Source organism: Anopheles maculipalpis, chromosome 2RL, assembly GCF_943734695.1.
Source record: "Anopheles maculipalpis chromosome 2RL, idAnoMacuDA_375_x, whole genome shotgun sequence".
In the NCBI taxonomy this organism is placed as follows: domain Eukaryota; kingdom Metazoa; phylum Arthropoda; class Insecta; order Diptera; family Culicidae; genus Anopheles; species Anopheles maculipalpis.
This window is the reverse complement of record NC_064871.1, coordinates 44,211,797-44,232,769: the sequence shown is the minus strand read 5'-3', so window position 1 is coordinate 44,232,769 and position 20,973 is coordinate 44,211,797. Positions and strand designations below refer to the sequence as shown.

Sequence of the window (20,973 nt, the reverse complement as noted above, 5' to 3'; positions counted from 1 at the left end):
GCGAGAGAGCGTGTGTGTGTGTTTGTGTGTAGTGAGCATACGGTACTAAATTACGAGCAAGTTTTATCCTGTTGTGGAGGAATCCTGTTGCTGCGATGGAGGACCAATCGTCGTATCGTTATAGCTCCCGCTTTCCACTTTGCGACGGATTTGGAATTCAATTAAAAATTGATAAACAAACGGAAAATGACCATAAAAAGCATGTTGTGCATCAGCATCATCATCATCATCATTTGCTTCTGTGGTTAGTGTTGATGAGCCTATTTTACACTTACTTTGCGGTTAACTCATTTCTTGTGGAAAATTGTGGACATTTTCTAATCCTTGGAGGATGTAGTAGGCAGGAAGAAGGGGTAGGGTGTGTATACATATATATGATTGTCCCGACAGTCGGCCATGTGATTGGTAAAATCTAATTGATTTCCGGAATTTGGATTGCTACGCACGGATATGTACATTGTTAGTTTAGCTAGTGCTTACCTCATACCATCTCTTTGTTGTTGTTTTCAGCATATGTTCAGGATTCAGGCACTACACGGATCGTCAGTGATAAAACTTGTTGCTTTCGTAACGTGCGTGATGTATGAAGCGAGGAATATAGAATCTGGTTTCAATGGCAGATATTGTTTGGAAGTAGACTTTTAATGTGAATCAGTAAGATTTTGCCATTTCTCTTTATTGACTTCTTCTTTTACTACTATAACCTCGAGAGGTCTGACCCTCCCGTTTTTGGCTAAGTTTGTTATTGGTCTATGCGTAGTAATACGTATGGGTCTTAAGTAGTCATCTTTATGGGACTTAATATCTGGTCTTATCGTGTAAAAGATCAGCTAGCCAATATTCATCAATATCAATAATTTTTTTGTTCTTTCGTTGTTTTGTTGATTCATTTAACAACAATCAACACGTGATATACAGAACAATAAATTCGCGGTTATTGAATTAAATGACTCCTTTGATTCCCTTTTTCTAACAATAATGAAAATAGTAGATTAGAAATATTTCCTTATGATTCAATATTCGTTTTTAAATTTATAATTTCTACCACGTGTTGAAAGATTTCAAACAATTTCCTTTGAATTACAGTGCGCGACACGAACCGTTCGCCAACCCTGCCATCCATGAACAGCTGTCAACCGAACTGTCACAACCGAAAAGTCAACCGAAAAGACAACCTTGGCATCACTGGCAGCTCTTGTGTTATGAGAATTCGACGATACAACGACGGTGCAAATTTTCCGAAAATTCATCAAATCCTAAGCAGTAAGTGATACGAAAAACTTCCCAAACTTGCCATCCCCACAACACCAACGTACCAACGTGCGAAACTCGCTATGGTGGCTACATTTGGGCAAGGTTCAGACACGGTGAAAGGGACTGTGCAATACTTCGCAATTTCCACTATGCTGTGCTGGTTTTTGTGGGGGTGAAAAGTGATGTTTATGTTTGCGACCAAAAATTTCGCTTACTCATGGGGAAAAAAAAGGTTCTACCATAGCGAGAGGGCGCGCGGGGTTTTTTTTTCTTTAAATAGAATACACACAGATACGCAAACTCTTTTCCTTCTTCTTTCGGCAGGCTCAACACCGCAGCGAGAGAGATGTCGCTCAAACCGCGAAGAATAGTGTTCGAAGAGGTCTGGACAGATCTGCGGGAAACGGTACAGCAGGTGATCACACTCCAGGGCATCAAGAACAAAGTGTGGAACAATCGATTCGTGTAAGCAAATTGCAACAGCCGCGAGGCAATTGTTGCTGTCCCTCCTGAAACTAGGCCACGGCCGCACTTGACCCATCGTGTCCTACCGGCAACTTGCTGCGACAAACGTTCTCACCTTCTTTCTTTGTGTGCCGTTTGTTGCTCTTGTTGTGCTGTGGGGTTCTGAGTGAAACGATTTATCCTGTGTGAGTTTTTTTTTGTCATGTTTGTTCCATTTTTCCCCAGTGATGTGTACGAAATATGCGTTGCACACCCGGAACCGTTGGCGGATCGGTTGTACCTCGAGACGAAAACGTTCCTCGAAAACCATGTCCAAACGCTGCTGGAAAAGCGTGTCCTTGTGGCGGATAGTCCGAACACTGCCAACGATGAATCCACTGCCGGACCGTCATCGTCTGGTTCGGGATCGTATCTGCTGCTGGAGCGGTATTACGATGCATGGATCGAATATAGCCGTGGTTCGGATTACTTAAATAAACTTTATAAGTAAATATCTTGCAACCCGCCGCTTGGTCGCAGATGGACTTAACTCTAACACCTTTTTCATCCTCTTTTTAGTTACCTTAACCAACAGCACATTAAGAAACAGAAGTTAAACGAAGCGGAAGCTGTGTATGGATGTAACAATCATGGCGATAGTCAGGAAAAGATGGAAATTGGTGAGCTGACGCTCGAGATCTGGAACCAGTATATGATACAGCGTCTCGGTAATGAGCTGGTCGATCAGATACTGAGCGGAATCAATGCGGAACGGGCAAACAATTCCGGTGGACAGTATAACAACAAAAATACCAAGTTTATCCGAGGTGTGATACAGAGCTTTGTCGCTGTGCAGGCTGATCGTCGTAAGGGATCGCTCAAGCTATACCAGGAACTGTTTGAGGCACGCATGTTGGAAGAGAGTGGCCAAAACTTCCGCATCGTTGCTAGTGATTTGCTGCAGGTATGGTACAATGGCACAATTGTTAATTACAGCCTTTGTGAAAAATTTCGTGACTTAGAGACTAAATTTAGCCGCAACGAAGTCGTATTGTTTACTAACGTTATGTATTCGTTTTTTCGTGGGTCGTTTCAGGTTTGTAGCGTTAGTCAGTACATGGAGCGGATAATCAAAAAGTTTGAAGAGGAGGAAAAGTTGGCTAAAATTTATCTACATGAAAGGTAAGTGTGTCGGGAAACGATCGTAGGGAAGCGTTTTAGCAGAAGCAAAATGAAGCAGAGTACGTGTTTTTCCTTTTCTAGTTCGCTTCCCAAGCTGCGCAAGGTGTGCGAGGAAGAGATGGTGACCAAACATATAAATTTCCTGTACTCCGAGTGCAAGGAGATGGTGGCGGATGAGAAAAGCACTGATTTGAGAAATCTCTACATTCTGCTCAAACCGGTAACGGACGGTTTGAAGCGGTTGATCGAGGTGTTCCTGGAGCACATCAAGGAGCAAGGCAAGAAGACAATTTCGTGCATGAAAGGTGATTCGGTACGTAAGCGAAGATGGTGGAATGGTTCTTCTTCTTCTTGATAATAATAATAATCCTTTCATACTGGCCACCTCTAAACAGGTGCACATACAGTTCGTGGAAAACATGCTGGACGTCCACCGGAAGTACGAAGAACTGATACACACGACGTTCAAATCGGACCCGCTGTTTTTGGGCGCACTCGATAAGGCGTGCGCTCGGATCATCAACGAGAAGCACAGCAACAATCAGGTATGCCGCAGTGCTGAGCTGGTTGCCAAATACTGTGATAGCTTGCTGAAGAAATCGAAAACAACCGAGGGCGAAATCGACCAGAAGCTGACCCGCAGCATCATCATCTTCAAGTACATCGAGGATAAGGATGTGTATCAGAAGTTTTACAGCCGCATGTTGGCCAAACGGTAATCGTATTGGAATTTGGAGCTTTGGAGAGTACCTTGGACAACGTTTGATTTTACTTCCTTCCCTCTTGCAGGCTAATACACGAGCAGTCGCAAAGCATGGATGCTGAAGAGTTGATGATCAACAAGCTGAAGCAAGCTTGCGGTTACGAGTTTACCAACAAGCTGCACCGCATGTTCACCGACATTTCGGTATCGATAGATTTGAATGCAAAGTTTAGCAAATATTTGAATGACAACAATCACGAGACTGGTAAGAGTTGGGGTTTTCCTTGGTCGACAATAATGATCATTAACTGTCATACGTTTCCGACCGTTCCAGGTATCAACTTTTCCGTCAAAGTGCTGCAGGCTGGTGCGTGGCCGCTGGGACCAACGCAAGTCGTCGCATCGTTTGCCATACCGCAGGAGTTTGAAAAATCCATCCGCCTATTTGAAGAGTTTTACCATATCAACTTTAGCGGCCGCAAGCTGACCTGGCTGCATCATCTGTGCCACGGCGAGATGAAGCTGTCGTTCGAAAAGCGCAACTACATCGTCACGATGCAGACGTACCAGATGGCTATACTGCTGATGTTCGAAACCACGGACAAGTACACGTGCAAGGAGCTGCAAACATCGCTGCAGCTGCAGCAGGAAATATTCCAACGGCACCTGCAAAGCTTGGTGGAGGCCAAAATTTTGCTACTTAGCGAAGAGGTAATATTCGAGCTGTAATTTATATGACGTGTATGACGTTTGGTTGATTATTAACGCTGTTGATTTCATTGTTTTTTAGAAAATGAATGACGATACGGAGGTTAGCATCAACGTGAATTATAACAACAAGCGTACTAAATTTAAAATTACCACTAACCTGCAGAAGGAAACACCGCAAGAGGTAAGTGAACCAAAACAAGAGTGGACAAAAAGCGTTAAAAAAGTAAATTTAACAATAAGTTTAGATGATCAACGTGAAAGGCTTTTTCAACACTTAAAGAGCAGTAAAAGAGCTTTTAAGTACTCTGCCAATGTAGCACGCTTAGTTTTTTCTTCTCTTTTTGGTCCATTTTTGAATCCGTTTCAATGTTTTCTACCTTTTCCGATATATTTTTGGTTCCATCTCACAATTGTGCGTCGGAAAAAAAATTGTTCAAAAAATGCGACATTTAAAGGATGTCCTTGTTGAGAACTTAAAGGTGCCCAATATTGTTTTAAGAGTCCCATTAAATGTTACAGTATTTAAATATAAGTTTCATTTCCGTGCCTGACTAATTGTATTTTATTCTTTGTCCACAGGTGGAGCACACGATGAATGCCGTAGACGAAGATCGAAAGATGTATTTGCAGGCGGCGATCGTTCGCATCATGAAGTCTCGAAAAGTGCTGCGACACAATACCCTTATACAGGAGGTTAGTAGCGATACCAACAAGCATTTCCATGGTTAAATAACAATCGCTTCCGTGTGTTTTCTGTTCCAGATCCTATCCCAGTCAAAGGTTAGCTTTGCACCGAACGTGTCCATGATTAAAAAGTGCATCGAGTCACTTATCGACAAGCAGTACATCGAACGAACGCCCAATTCCGGCGATGAGTATAGTTACGTGGCATAAGGTGGTGCGTGGTTTTGCAGATTTTGCATTAAAAACTGAAATTGTTAAAGAAAAATTTAACTTGTAAAAGGGATCCTCGTGCTTGCTCCCATGCCACCACGTACAACAGTCATCTGTGGAGCTGCAATTGTTTATCAAGTATCGTATTTTCGCGTGTATATTACCACACCTGTGTAACACTGACTAAATTATTGGGATGGTACCACCTGGATATACTTTGGATTGCTTGAGATGTTGATTCTGTCCAAAAGCTAGCCATGGATAGAACGAAATCTCTACTTCCACTGTCAGTTTTCTACATAAAAATAGTGGACGCCATGTAGATGAAATCTCTCTAACGAGCCTTTAAAACACTGGCGAAACGACGGTTTCTTGCAGATCCATATAAAATCTGTCAAAAGCATCGTTTCGTTAGTGGTTTAAAGGCCTCATAAGAGAGTTTTTGCTTGACTAACTACTTGGTAAAAAAGTGGCTTTATACACGCGTAAATACGGTAATTTATTGTGCAGGCAGAGTGATGCACGAAACTGTGGAACAAGTAATATACACAAAAGCACAGTGAAAAGAGAAAATTAAAGCAAATCCGTTTTGTGTCGAACATGTGATGTGAAAATAACATAACGAATTGGCTCTCCAAAAAACTTTTGGCTCTAGTTTGATTGCGTCCAGCCGACGACAGTCGGCAGTATGATATGCAAATCTCTTTAAACATCACTTCCAGAAAGCTATCCGTTTTGCAATGGTGGCCAAATGTATCTTGTTTGAAAAATCGTTTTATTATTTCAATACTCTCTTATGGCAAAACACAAGGTCGCGCGTGAGGTTTTGGCGGTTGAATTTTTTGTGCAAACTTTCTTTCCTTTAGTACCTTTTTTGTAAATATAATCTTTTGTACGTGTTCATATGTTTTCCACAAATGAAAACTTAACGTAACGTAGGCATTGTTCAGCGTTAATACATTTAATCCGCTTGTGTGGTTTGTATATTTTCTTTATTAGTAATTATTTTTTCCAGTCAACATTCCAACCGTCCTAAACCACAAAACAAAAAAAAAAAAAACAATACGCCTTCCTAAATAATATTACAATTATTACATGTATCGTTTGGATGGAAAGAAAGAAAGAGAAAAAAACATATGTGTCCCTTTTGGAAACCGTAACACTAATCCCTAGTGCTGAAAACAGCTTTAGGGATAGAGTTTTCGGGGGAAAAATAGTCGGACTCTAAACCACTCAACTAACAGTACGGCACACACACACACCGATACCTCGTTAAATGCAGTTTTCTAATCCTCCTTACCTAAAGAATGCAGGAATACTTTTCCGGTATGAATATGGGGGTTCTTTAGTTTGGAGTTTAAATTTCTCCTGTATTTGTCATCTATTTTAGGGGGAAGATCTCGCTAAACTATCTCAAAAACCATTGGTAATATTGGCATCCCATCCTAACGGTAGGCCATAAAACGAGGTATACGTGTGTGTGTGTGTGTGTCTACGACGAAATGAGGCAAGATAATGAATAAATCGATGATAAACCAAAAAAAAAAAAAAAAAGAAATCGATCGAATTCGATCGTGAAGAACGAAATGCGTTCATCGAAATGCATGCAGTACACACGGCGTTTTATCATCATGATATACACCTTCAATCTAAAGCAGATTGAAGAGCAGATAACACCCGACTCCATACAACCAGAAGGAGCTGCTGGATGCTCCAAGCACCGAGGTAAACAACCATCCGACCAGAGAGAAGATAAGCACCTGGAACACGATGTCCACGATGAAGAGTCTACAAAACGGGGATGCAAAGGCGAGGTGTAAAAATATATCTTTTATGAGGCAAGATTGCGTTTCTTACATTTTATCCTTCCTGCGAGCTGCATCGAGAGACTTTGGATGCTCGTTGTTGAGGTACCGCCGAACGCCCTGTGTAAGGTGCACGAAATATTCCGGCCACTGGAGTTGCGACACGTTAAAGTTGAATAGCGTTTTGTCCTTTTCCGTCAATGATTGGGCAAGCTGTTGGGTGGCCGGATTGTGGTACTTCCACTCGGTGAAGATGAACTTTTCCAACCGGTTTAGCGATTCCCAAACATTCGTGTGGAGGCGCATCAACCTGAGAAGTTTGATTGATTGTGTACCATTAGACAGATGAAAAATAGCTGAGCTAGCTGCAACGAGATATACATACATTGGACGACCACCAGAAATCCGTAGGATAAAGTCCAGCACCAGCGCCGGGAGAATGTGCACAAAGATGGAGGCCAGCTTGTACACCCATAGGCTCGAGACGAACTTCAACCGTGGGTACCTAGAAGGGCAGGAGACGACACATTACACTCGGTTGGATGATACAAAGTGGGTCCATTTTTGATCATCAATGGCACCTACCAGATGGCCGATTTCAGTGGATACTTGTGCAAGTAATCGTTCATCTGATCAACGACCGAGCGCCACTTGAAGGGATTCGACGTGCTGGTAGTGCAGTGGAACACTTTAACCTCACGGAAGCTATTAGTGCCCATGTACCAGCCCAACACGAGCGTTTGGTTTACTACCGCATCGACTGGGATGTAGTCGTACACGAGATCCACACCGACTGGTAGACGACGGATCACACCCTTGGAAGCTCCCATCAGGAAACCTTGTGGTCCGTTCTTCGAGATAGTCCAGCCCGGTGTTGGTTCCTTCCAGGCACCGGTAACTGTTGCAAAATATGGCCCTTTTGGGTTAGTACCAGACTACAACTAGTAGGATACGATCGTCACTTACTCATGCTCGGACGAATAATCGCACACGGGAACTGTGCGGCATGTTTGTTAACCTCGTGCTCGGCCAACTGCTTGGTGAACGTGTAAGCATTCGGGTGGTCCTTCAGCAGCCTAAAGTGAAGATGGGCTATAATTTGAGCTGTAAACGAGCCTTGGCTTTCAAGTGCTTACTTGGGCAACAGTTCATCCAGTGCCGAATCGTTCAGCGTGTCCACCAGATCGACCACCTTCTGGGCAGTTTCCGTGCAGGGATAAAGCTTCTCTTCGGCTTCCGTCAGGTACGAGTTAACGTACGCACTGGATATGTGCACCATGCTCTAGAAAGAAACCAGTCGGTAAACACTTCCTTCTTCCATGCTCAACCGTCAAGCCAACCTTCAGATTTCTCATTCTCGTACAAAGCTCCAGCACGCGCTTGGTGCCAAGCAGATTGATATTGACCGTTGGTCGTAGCGTTGCCTGAAAATCCAGTGTTGCCGCCGAATGGATAACGACGTTGGTATTTTCCACGATCATGGCCTGATCTTCCTGCGATAGTCCGAGAAAGTTTTCACCCACATCGCCCGACACTGGGATGAGCTTGTTGAAGATGTCGGCCGAGTGGGTTTCCAGCAACTGCTCAAAAACCTACACAGAAACGCAGGTACGGAACCAGGTAAGACACATCTCCATCTAAATATCCTCTATGACAGAACCTGATAACCTTACCGAGTTTTTCGTAAGATCCTTCAATCTCTCCTGGATCGCTTTACCCTTTTTCGGGCGCATCAACAGATAGATGCCACCAACCTGCAAAGTAATGGAAAGAAGTAAATGCAGTGTGAGATGAAGCGTCACATAATGGCCCGACGGCTATATTTATCAAAACCATAAACCATCGGTTAATTTTACAATCACGAGGGGATAGATCGATTGCAATATACGTTTTTTTTTTTTTTTTTATGGCACATTTAGTTTAAACAACAAATCTTCCAACCGTTAAAACGGACCCATTACAACAAGCAGGAATCAAGGCGTACAATATTTGAAAGTAACTTTCCTCGATGGTTGGTTTAATTGGTGGGAAAAAAGTGAACCACCCTGCCAATGTCTGGATGCCGATGAGTGGAGGGTTTATGGTTAAAAACGGAACGATGAAAACATACAAGCATACAACACGCGCGCACAATGCATAATCGTGAAATGATTGTTATGTGGTTTTGCAGGGGTTTTATATGCTTCATAGCTTTAGCAGTCCACATATAAGTTCTTCTATCTTGAGCATATTTCACTTGTCGAATTTAAATCGTGGTTTAATACTGTCCATTTGGAACTTCCGATTTCTAAACGGGTTCTAAGCTCCCTTATAGAGGCTTATCGCTTTTTGGAAGCGTTCATATTGACGCATCGGCTGGGATACGGGGAACATTACTTTACTACTTTATTTACTCTGCAGAACATACGCAAATACATCGGAGTTACGTGACGTTATTAACAGCAATTGCACGTCATTTCTGTTATTGCCTATTTAAACAACATCAATTTTTAAATTTTTTTTTCTTTTACTTCCCAATTTAGCCAAATGATATAGGTAAATAAAAGATGCACCGTTTATGGCGATTAATTTTCTAGGATTGGTTGAAATTAGATATAATTTTATACTAATTTCCACTGGTATTAAGAACAAGAAAATATTAAAATAACATGGTAGATTTTCAGAATACAAAACACGCTCCGGCATATTTTCATCTTCTTGCCTTAACGACCATCTAGGTCACGCCGGCCATCTAATGGCTTACTAGACTTGTTGATAACACGTAGTTGGATAGTCAGTTCTCACTACGGGGGAACGGCCCGGATGGGATTTGAACCACGGCCCTGCCGTGTAAAGATCGACTGACGATTCTACCGCAAGTTGAAGTAGGAGACATGTTCGTGCGTATAAGCTAACCGTTGGGGTTTCGTTAACGACAAGGCTAGAATATTTCAGCCCAGTAATGGCAGTAAATATTCTACTGTATTTTCTACAGAGAGTGATTCAAGCAGGAGACTTATGATATTGCCTTGTTAGACTTTTATCAAGCTGGATCATATTTTGTAAATTTAGAAGATAAAGAAGTCTACTATTGAGCACACGCAAACATGAATAACTCAATGAATTCAATTTGGGTTTCTTCAAATAAATCTAGCTATAGTCTAGCTTAAAGAAAAGTCTAAGAAAAATCAGCAGATAGAAGGGCAGATCTTAGCCACAACTGTTGCCATAATTAAAAATGTTTGTTCTTTTATTCTCTAACGAATTGGAGATCAATTTCAACTATCTCTTGTTTAAAAAATGAATGGATATGGCATTCCGCTTGAAGATGAAACAAAACATGTTATTTCATTCTGCTGAGATCAGTTTGGGTTTTTTTTTTTCGATGACGTGCTTACTGACGTAAAGGAATTCATAATGATTGTCGCAATAATTAGGAACGGAATGTTTATTTGACCCTGTTTCAAGCATTCCAGGGATTTTGATTGATGATTTCTCGTCTCCTAAGAATCCTATTGACTTGATATGTGTGCTATGCGAGATGTTTCCTAACTAAATTTTCATTAATTCTGAGAAATTGAATTGTTCTTTTTTCCTTCCTATTGCCTTTTTACAGACAACTGGACTTTTCTTCGTCTTTTATGGCCCTATAACCTCTAGAGGTATTGGCCTGACGTTATAGGCTTTACGCAACAAAGAGTTAAAACGATATTTTTGCATCAATAGCAAGAAGAAAAACTAACTTACTTTTCGTCACCGTATTGCATCAATGTTGGTTTGCTTATTCAAAAGTTACACGCCGCTAAAGATATAGACTACCCGGGTAAACAGTTGTGTGGAATGTGAAGTTTTTCTGTTCATATTTTGAAAATTATTCTTCACCGTTAGATGTATGAAAATTTTGATACGGCAAAGCTTTGATGTTTCTAATCAGTGCCTCATTATTTCGTAATTCCTTGCTCAGGAACAAAACCCATACACAAGATTGGATTTATTAATCTTCAATTGCAGTCACTAGACTGCATTGTCGATAGTTACTTCAAATCAATTGATGACGTAATATTTATCTATCTACCCATAGTATCTATCTATCCAGTAATATTTTATCTATCCTTAAAAGGCATGATGGCAAAAGACGATGCACTGTTGGATGGATCGCCAAAACATAGAGTGATAAAAAAATCTATTTTAAACGACTATTTTTCACTATTAATTAACTAGTTTATCAAGCAAATAATTGTCCATAGTGTTGATTTAATTTTGAAATATCCGATTGTGTTAATAAATTTATACAAACTTTGCTTTTCTGTACCAATAGTTAAGCGTATCGGTCAGTCACCCCGAAGATTACATGTTTCAAAAGCATTTTGTCTGATAGGACCTGCGACACGACAGATCCCAAAAACCCTGCAAGTATCTGTACTTCCTAATGCGAATAAGAAACTGAGTGCAAAACAAGTGCTGCAAGTGCGTGTGTGCGAAGATTGTTTATGGCGGCGCAAAATGCGAGACGCAAGCAGCAAAGATAGGAAAAAATCAACCAACCTGTGCTGCCCATGAACCGGCAATAATTCAAGGTCAGATCTGGTAATGGAAGATCGACCATTAAACCAGTGTCCATCGCAGAAAATAAGCACAATATAGCAGTCCGATAGAAGCACGCAAATACGCGCCCAACCATCTGGCTGAATGGATGGATGGATCTCTTCCATCCAAACAGAGCAAACAGAACAGAACAGCGATTCGTTACGAACGAGCGAGTGTGTATATTCCCTGCCTGCAATCAAGTTCGAGACCCCAAAGCCCCCTTGGCGAACTATTACGTCGGCAAGTAGCAAAACACCTTCACACACCTTCATTCTACACCGTGTAGACATGATTCATGCCGCGTCATTGCGTTCATTTCGGCTAGAGACCAGGGTTGGCTAATGTAATCAACCACGGCCCGCAAAGGGTTTCTATGACGTAGGTTCCAACCAGTGAACGGAAATTAGGAAGCCAGATGAGATTAGTTACGGTAACTTGATGATCATCTCACAAAGCGAACCCTCCCTCCTCTACACTAACCGAGAAGAAGGGGCGAAACGAGTGAGAGAAGGGGAGATTGCAATATGCAATGGGCAGCTTGAATTTTGGGACGATATGTAAACGTAACAGCTTGCGCACGATCGGTTGTTACATCGGAGATCGATCGGCAAGGAACCGAGCTTCTTACGTGACCAGTGAAGATTCGATCGATCGAGAGAAGATCAGCAATATCTGCTATTGATCCTCAATCATCTGTTTTCAAATTTTCAAAATTTTCAAATTGTGCTGATTTTAACTTACCTCCGGTGAAGAACGTAGAATCTTGTCGATGATGGCAACACCGAGGAAGCCTGTGCCACCGGTTAGAAAGATGTACTTGTTTTTGTAAAAGTTTTGCACCTCACTAGCCATCGTACTGCGTTTTTCTTTTGTGCAACTTCACTCTAGAATGTAAACAAGACTAATCTCTGACTTTCCTGCAAATGTCGCAATTGAAACTGAATAAATATTTATCGCGTTCTCGCTAAGAACAATCCCTATGAAAACACGGACGGACGGATGATCTAAGATTGCCACGCACAGATGCCACGGACACGAGTCGAAGCCACCAGACCAAACCAGACCGAAGTGATCACGTCGCGCGCACGCAGCCAACTACCCAAAACCAACAACGAATCTCCCACACCATCGATCCCGGAGAGGCGTCCGCCGTACGCCTCCGTTACACACACTGGGTTCGGGGTGGGGTGGCTACCATTGCCAGTGGTTTTGTTCGGTGCTTCGGGTTTGGTTCGTGTTGTTGCAGTTGCGATACCGTCCATTCCCGGGGCTGGTTTTGTGTCCACTTTCCTGCTTGACTGCATAGTACGCACTCGTAGACGCGAACCTGTGACGACGACGGCGGCGATGGTCGCGTTTATGTAATGGTGAAAGTTAGCTAACGGAACGGTCGATTTCTATGACCGTTAAAGCGACGAACCTTTGCGCGCGCGTACGGCAACATCTGGCGCTGACTTGTGCAGTTGACATGCGGCATGGGGCGGTGTTTGGGACCATGGATTAGGAGACGGAGGGGACGGAACGGAATGAAGCATTGGCTCTCGGGAAAGCTAATGCAGGTGCCCGTAGAGATTGAAACGAAAACCAGCCTCAAAAGCAACTCAAAGAAAAACACGCCAAGCGTTGGCCAAAGAAGAGGAATGGAGTGTGAAGGGGAACTTGGTGGCAGAGGGTTTACATTTTCTTCGCACGAGCGACAAACTTTTTCCGAACGTTTTTGTTTATCTTTTTTTCCTCTCATCGTGAAAACATTTGAAACTGAATTTTTAAAACCCTAAAAGGGGATGGAAAATTGACCAACGCTTTTTTTGTTGTCTTTTTGATTATTCATTTAGTCACTCTTCTCTACAGGTAGTACTGTGGTTAGAAATACTCTTCACCTCACTCACTTATGCACGCACAAGCACTGCAAACACCGCGATCGCGCAACGTTTGGTTCGGAATGAGATTCGGTTGAGATGACGGACGGATTGATCATCGGCTCTCGTTCGTTTGGAAGGGAAAAAGCTTCCGTCAGCACAACGCAAATCGATCATTTCGACACGATCACGTAAAACGGGAGGAAAGGAAAGTGGGACGAGTTGTTTTGTTTTGCTTTCCATTCTATAAAAACAAACTGGAATGCATTGGAAACGATCAAGTTGATCGGTAATTTTGTTTCTGAAAAAAATCGTGTAGCAATAAAAAAACTGTATTTTTATTTTCTTCTTCAAAGTAACTTAGTACCAATGCGATGAATTCTGATTTAATGATAAAAAAAATATTTAAAATTAAACTGTTATTAAATGTTGCAGGTGCATTTAATATACACACCTTGACAGGTGCATATGCATTTGACAGCCAAACGGTATGTTTGACTGCACTTTCGTTGAAAACAATAAGGGTTGCATGTGGGGCGTTAAGTTTCGTTCAATCATGTTTCGGACAAATGTTTTGCTTTAGCTGCTGTTCCAACTAGCGCACAATACAGGCAAGGACAAAAAAATAAGACCACCTCGCCCATTCGATTACATGATATGAGTTTTGACGCTTCCCCATGTAGTTTTGTTTTCACGCGAGGCTTTTTTGAAGATTTGTCCTATAGTTTTGACGTTGTTCCATGGTTTTATTATGGGTTTTAAGCTATTTTTGATTTAGTCCCATAGGTTCTCAGCCATTTTTGAATAACTTTAAAAACATCTAGTGGACATCTATGTATCTACATTAAAACAAAAAGCTTAAGAGCTGAATAAAAAATATGTGGAATATTAAGAAAAAAAAATACTCGAATTTCTATATTTTTAAAAACAATATTAACATGTCTTCTTTTTTTTTGCTTATCGACCATACGCCATTATACCGTCATAATTAATAAAAAAATAAAAAAATGTTTTGTTTTCCTACGCAGACTGTTCTCTTCTTCTTCTACTACTTCTTCTTGGCCTACTCAGGATTGAGCACGTCGTGTCGACATGCGCAGGTCTCCAATCAGATTCCGGGAAACTCGGTCTAGGACTGCAATCCTCCATCCACGGCTGCATCCGACCTCCGATAGGTTAGACTCCACTTGATCCAGCCAACGTTCTCGCTGTGGCACCTCTACGCCTCGTGCCGAACGGGACGCTGACGAGCACCTTCTTGGTGGGGCATGAGTCCGGCATCCTCATCACGTGCCCCAGCTAACGTATCCTTCCGGATTTGACGACCGTCAGGATATAAGCACCGCCAAACAGCTCAGCTAGCTCGTGGTTCATTCTCCTTCGCCACACGCCCTGCTCGCACACACCGCCAAAAATAGTCCTTAGCACCCGCCGCTCGAAAATGGCGAGTGCATTGGCGTTCTCCGTCAGCATAGTCCAAGACTCGTACCCGTAGAGGACAACAGGACGTATAAAATGCGGTAAATCGTGCATTTCGTGTGTTTTTGGAGTCTTTTGGATCGCAGGAGTTTGTGGAGTCCGTAGTAGGCACGATTCCCCTGAACAATGTGCCTTCGGATTTCGCTGCTTACGATGTTGTCCGAAGTTACGATCGTACCAAGGTAGCAGAACTCCTCTACCACCTCGAGATCGTCGCCGTCAACTGATACTCTGCTTCCGAGTCGGGCTCTATCACGGTCAGACCCTCCGGCAAGCAGGGTTTTTTGTCTTCGTCGCATTGATGCTCAATCCAATTCTATTGGCCTCGCGTTTCAGTCGGGTGTAGGCCTCTACGCAGACTGTTACAACTTCTTACTTAACAGTGAACTCACATTTAGGAGCAATTTGATCGATGTACATAAAATATAAAGTAAAATAAAATTTCGCTTTAACTAAACTGAAGCTAAAAAAAATTTGTTTTAAAAAATATTATAACATAGGTATAATATTTAACAAATATAACAAAATATTATAACATAGGTAGGAGTGCTAGCTCGTGCAAGCTAGCTCGTGCTGTTCAAGCACGATTTTTCTCAACATGAAGTGGATAATTGACCAATAAAACAAGAGTCTTCGGCTCAGGAATTTTTTGAGAAACTGCTCAAGATGTACTGAAGCTGGATGCATGTCTTACATACTTTTTGTTGGGACAATTTCAGGGAAAAAACTGCACAGAAACATTTAAAATGATTAATAATAAACATTTAAAATTATTATTATCTAAACATAAATTTCCATTTTTTAACTTGACTTAACTTAACTAGAATAAATAGAGGTAAAATATATGTTAAAAAAGACAACCAAACATCCAAAAAAATCACTATCACGCCTCGTAGAAAAGACCCTTAAGCAGCAGTGGCAGCACAAAAAAACACTTTCTAAAACAACTTCATCTTCATCTGCAGCACAACGACGGCGACGATCCCACACAACAGCTCTACAGCACTTCCTCGAAAGGGGTAGCATAATACGAGCTTTTCCACTTTCGATAAACAAAGTAAAACACACGAAAAACAGGAAACACTTTTCCAAATTAGTGCAGCTATGCGCGTGTGTTGTGTTCCGGTTGAGGTGGATTAAAAAACAAACCTTCCCAAGAACAACAACCAAGCCAAGTAGAATTGAATGGCGTTTTTCGAGTAACTATTTCTTAGTCCCAAGGTAAGGGCTCCCTCCCCCGCCGTGGTCTGGAAACGGTTGGTGCTGATGGCGTCGCCCATCGCATGCCAGCCTGCACAAGACGGTAAAACTGTAAAATAAACGAAGCGGAAAGACGGTGCCAGTTATGGTGTGCATAAGCCCTTTACCGAACCAAAGTTGCGGAATATGGCTTGAGTGTTTGTGTGTTTGTTTTGTAATTTTTGTGTCCAAATCAGTAAGCTTAAGGAAGTGTGGGGTGAAGAATGTCTTTTTTTGGCGAAATATTAATGTTTTGAAGGTTGTGGGAAGTGTATAAAACAAACGCACACTGACATACACATACACATAGAAAAATGAAGGCAAAACTGTTCCGGCAAACATAATGAACAGTGGTGAAGGACATTAAAAAACATCAAAGAGTGTGTTGGAAAGAGATGTGTGGGTTTTATTTCTTAAGATGAGGCCCAGTGATGGGTGAAAAATGCACCTCAAATTCACCTTAAACATTAACAATTCTTAGTGCAAATGAAACAAAACAAACGAAAAAAAAAAGTTCAGAGACAAGTGACTTAAACGATAAATTAGACTAGGAACCCCGAAGGCAGTATGTCCTAAATGAATTTCAAAATTATTTTAACAGAAAAAAGGAAGCTAAATATATGCAAATGTACAGTAACACAACACGTTGTATATTATTGACAAACAGGCTTACACACGGCAGAAAGGAATATCACACATTTTGTCTATTGCAATTGCACTTTTGTTGATCTAAATGTGACCTCAATATATCGGGGTTAAGTTAAAAAAAAAACAGCTTCCGATTTGGTTTCAGGCAGTGCAGTGCAGCTAGAAGAAACATGGTGCTGAAGTGTACACTATCAGTATTGATTTTAAGTTTAATGTTTACCCTTGGTAAGTAGCGATCATTTCATAACGATCTTCTGTAAAATTTCTAATGAAAATTCCTTTTTTTTTACATCCCAACACGGAATAAAAGCTCCCGGACAGCTGTTGGACAATCGGTGCTATCTGGACGGTGGTGGATCGGCAGTTAACTTCTTCGCCAACGAGGACATTACCGTCGGAGCGGTGGTAGGCAGTTTGCGTGTGTTAGGTGACCCTGGAAAGGACATTGTGCTGACGCTTCGAGAGAAGGATTCACCCGTTTACATAGCGCCCGGTACGAAGGATCTAATAGTGGCCAAACCGTTGGATAAAGAAGGGCTTATTGGGCCATCGGCGGTGTTTGTGAACGTGATTTGTGAGCGCAAGTTTTCCGATGAGGCGGTAAGCGACTGGAAGGAGAGGAAATAGGAGTTTCTGCTCGTATTAATGTGAATTTCTTTTTCGTAGGGCATTATAATTCCAGTTAATATACGGGTGACGGACGTGAATGATAATGCGCCGATGTGGATTGGTGCACCGTACAAGTTGAACCTTTCGGAAGTGACCGTCATTGGAACGAGGTAAGAAACACCGTTTCGTCTGACACACACACACGAAAGCTCCATAATGCAATATCATTTTAGGATTCTGCAAGGCATCCGGGCACACGATCTTGATCAACCTGGACCGTACTCGACCGTCGAGTACCAAACACTCCCAGGACCGTACTCCGATTATGTGGCCTTCGTAACACCGCTCGAGGGTACGCTAGTGCTGAAAAAGTACATCGATTACGAGTCGGTACAAAACTTTACGGTAAAAATACGCGCCCAAGACCAGGGCAAACCACCGAAGTACTCGGACACGTTTGTAACTATCCGTGTGCTCGATTCGGACGATCAGAATCCAAAGTTCGATCGTGATGTGTACTATGGCCAGCTGCTCACGGAGCAAGGTGACATTAAAGTTAGTCCCGAAGCAATTCGCGCGGAAGATCAGGATCGTGGCATACGGGCCGATATGCGGTACTCGATCGTATCGTCGAATGGATCGGAAGATGAGATCAGCTTTGAGATACATCCAAACACGGGCAATATGCGTCAGACGCGTGCGCTACCACCAGGACAAGCACGCCAATCGCGCACAATCGTTGTTAAAGCGACTCAGGTGGACAATCCCGATCGTTACGCACTGACCACGGTGATTTTGTCACCTCCGAAGGGTTTCGAAACGTCTCTGAGCGTCCTCAGCGTTCAGCCACCGGTTGGTGGAGCAGAATTTGTGCGCGGGACGTTCTACGCTACGGTAAGGGAGGACGCCAAACCTGGTACGAAAGTGTCCCAGCTAACAAACCAAGCTGGCGAACAGCTACGATACGGTATTGTTGGATCACCGCTAGCTCAGGAACAGTTTCGTGTTGGCCCGAGTGGAGAAATCATTCTAGCGAAACCACTCAACTATCGACGCGTTCCACAGTACACCTTTGCGATCGAAACAAGCGTACCGGGCGCGGACCGCAACACCAGCACAACGGTGGTGATCGATGTGCTGCCAGCAAACATGTGGGAACCTCGGTTCCGGAAGCCGTTCTACTCGTTCGCGATCGAGAATCCACTGCACGCACAGCAGCTTCCGATGCTGGTGGGACGCATCGAGGCGGCTGATGGCGATCGTACGGATGAGCTGTCCTTCGTGTTGAAGGGCAACTACAGCAATCTGTTCCGTGTTGATCCGTACGGTAATCTGTGGCTAGTGTCGAATCGGACCGATCTTCCGGTAGCGATGCGGTTGCTTGCAACCGTAACTGATACGGGAACACCACCGAAATCCGCTACCGTACCAGTAGTTGTGAAGCTAAAGCCGGAAACCGCTTCCCTAACTTCAAATCTACTCATCGTGAACATCGTTGTGGCGTGCGCCCTCGGGCTGCTTCTTATTGGTGGTTTCGTACGGTGTGTTTATCGACGCCGCAAGCGAAAAGTGTCGTCGGCGGAACAAATTGTTGGACATGGTGCTGGCGTTGTGCCACCGTTAAAGCACGGTGTCGATTCTAGCCGGTTTCTATTGCAACGCGCGGAACAACGGATGCACACGAATGTACGGTTGACGGATTGTGCCGCCTCATCAACGCTGGGCAGCGAGAATCAGGACTTTATCGACCATGAAGGAGGTAGGTAGGAGAGTTTGGAATTAGTGTGAAGGTTTTGAAGCGGTGTAATGGAACTTGGTATGGAATTGTTACAGAAAACCCAAGACGCTCGCAGATACACAACACGAGGGCGCTCGAACGGGAGGAACTTGGCGGACAGAATCTAAACCATCTGCTGCTGCAATGGCAGGAAAAGTACGACGAAAAGGTTAGTACAATAACACTTAAAAACACTTCTATGCTCAAGATATCTAGTGGAATTTTCACCCAAGACAAAGGCAAAGTATCGACTTGCTTGAAACTCCATCCATTAAAAAAAAAACCCATAGAAGTAAAGTGTTAAACTACGGCGACGATCTTGAGGTGCTAGAGAAGTTCTTATTCGGCTTGAATAATAACCTAAGCCGTAAGAGTTTGCATGGCGAAGCAAACAGTTAAGGAGTGTTTCAGGTAATTTGAGCAACACACGATGGACACGCTATATACGTCCTATCGAATATCTGCGAATATCTGAGGGTATGAGCACGTGACTATGCTGGCGAAGGACGCCATTGCACTGACCATTTTTGTTGTTGGAGACAGATTGGAGCAATGCAGCCTTGAACATCCCTGATGGAGGAAATAGAATGCTCGATCTCACATCAGGTGTAATAGGCTAGACACAGCAGAATATCATTAAACGGATAGGTTATTAGGTCTACTTTTGGAACGAATAAGTTAAGCAAGTTTCGTACATTTAAGCGCATGTCCATTGAATCGCTTAACAAACAACATTCTGCTGCTTACGCGGTTTAACTTTCTCCATTTCTTTCCAGAACAACGGGACAGAGGACATGTCCATCGACGACAAGTTGATCGTGTACTTCTAAAGGATACCAAAGCATTCTCAACGCAGCTAAACCAAACGCAGACTGAATACTGCACTCTTGAGGGTAAAAGACTCCAGAAGGCGAAATTTGTTGGTCACTATGTGAAACGCCTAACAGTATGCAACACGCAGCACACATTTCAAAAGTTACACAGTTTGATTTTGGTTTGGTCAAAAGGGATTGAATAAATATGATGGATTTATTTACGAACAATCTCCGTCTCGGCTTTGCTGTAAAATTTCAATAACAGTTTTTGTTTTTTTTTCAAGCTGATGTGCAATTTTGTTTATTGCATTAAAAGGGCTGGTAATAAATTATTGTAAAAAAATATTCCATGTAGGATTCCAGATAAATTGCATGGCGTTGAAAAGCTTTTTGTACACAAACGGTGTTCAAAGTCGTAAAGTCTTTCTAACAAGCGATCATGCACAGATGAGCCGCGGTAGGCCCAAACTGAAATAGACAAGAAAAGACAAGAGGTCAAGACTTCGAAGCGACCAATTATCTTCTACTTCTTCTAAAGCTCAACAACCTCAGGAGCGATTCGGGCTGTTCCGTAAAATATGGCCCTACCCCGTACGGCATGCTTTACCAACCAGATGGAAGACACGGACAGCTGCCAAGGATTTTTTCCTGACACGGATGCAAAACGTGCAACGATAAAAAAACGCTTGGTTGCTATGGTGTGGTAGCAACGGTGCGACTGCTTGCTATGATATTTTGTAGGGACACGTACACCCTCTAGACACTGGTGTGTTTGTGTGATGAGCATAATCGGACCAAAAAACGGACAACATTTTGAACGATTGAGCTGTGTTGGTGGAAGGATTTTATTTCCAGCATACACACTGCACTAAAGTCAACGAAACAATAGTCGAAACAAAAAGAAAAAAGCAACAAAACCGAATACGAATTTTTGATTGTATGAAATCCTACTCTTCCTCCTTAATCCTAAAGAAAAACAAGGGGGTTT

The 20,973-nt window shown here is 42.7% G+C and overlaps 4 protein-coding genes across 5 annotated transcripts in view; 2 read left to right on the top strand and 2 right to left on the bottom strand.

Annotated features, from left to right (window-relative positions):
- Nucleotides 1-20,973, bottom strand: part of LOC126556828 (1-phosphatidylinositol 4,5-bisphosphate phosphodiesterase) — a 54,573-nt gene that overhangs the window by 5,261 nt on the left and 28,339 nt on the right. The window lies entirely within an intron of this gene.
- Nucleotides 1,600-5,195, top strand: LOC126559748 (cullin-2). Its single transcript, XM_050215920.1, has 11 exons — nucleotides 1,600-1,719; nucleotides 1,945-2,205; nucleotides 2,278-2,662; nucleotides 2,795-2,880; nucleotides 2,962-3,193; nucleotides 3,276-3,595; nucleotides 3,670-3,848; nucleotides 3,918-4,294; nucleotides 4,374-4,475; nucleotides 4,874-4,987; nucleotides 5,057-5,195. The coding sequence occupies exons 1-11, from the start codon at nucleotides 1,601-1,603 to the stop codon at nucleotides 5,186-5,188; spliced, it is 2,307 nt and encodes a 768-aa protein (XP_050071877.1). The 5' UTR covers nucleotide 1,600; the 3' UTR covers nucleotides 5,189-5,195.
- LOC126557789 (putative fatty acyl-CoA reductase CG8306) lies at nucleotides 6,824-12,425 on the bottom strand. The gene is made up of 9 exons (XM_050213670.1): nucleotides 12,301-12,425; nucleotides 8,667-8,747; nucleotides 8,334-8,585; nucleotides 8,130-8,275; nucleotides 7,960-8,069; nucleotides 7,579-7,891; nucleotides 7,379-7,498; nucleotides 7,046-7,303; nucleotides 6,824-6,976 (listed from the first exon to the last, which is right to left on the bottom strand). Exons 1-9 carry the CDS (start codon nucleotides 12,409-12,411, stop codon nucleotides 6,838-6,840), a joined length of 1,530 nt encoding a protein of 509 aa, XP_050069627.1. The 5' UTR covers nucleotides 12,412-12,425; the 3' UTR covers nucleotides 6,824-6,837.
- Nucleotides 16,928-20,013, top strand: LOC126559768 (protein dachsous). The gene is made up of 6 exons (XM_050215941.1): nucleotides 16,928-17,009; nucleotides 17,095-17,384; nucleotides 17,451-17,563; nucleotides 17,627-19,152; nucleotides 19,227-19,339; nucleotides 19,947-20,013. The coding sequence occupies exons 1-6, from the start codon at nucleotides 16,955-16,957 to the stop codon at nucleotides 19,998-20,000; spliced, it is 2,151 nt and encodes a 716-aa protein (XP_050071898.1). The 5' UTR covers nucleotides 16,928-16,954; the 3' UTR covers nucleotides 20,001-20,013.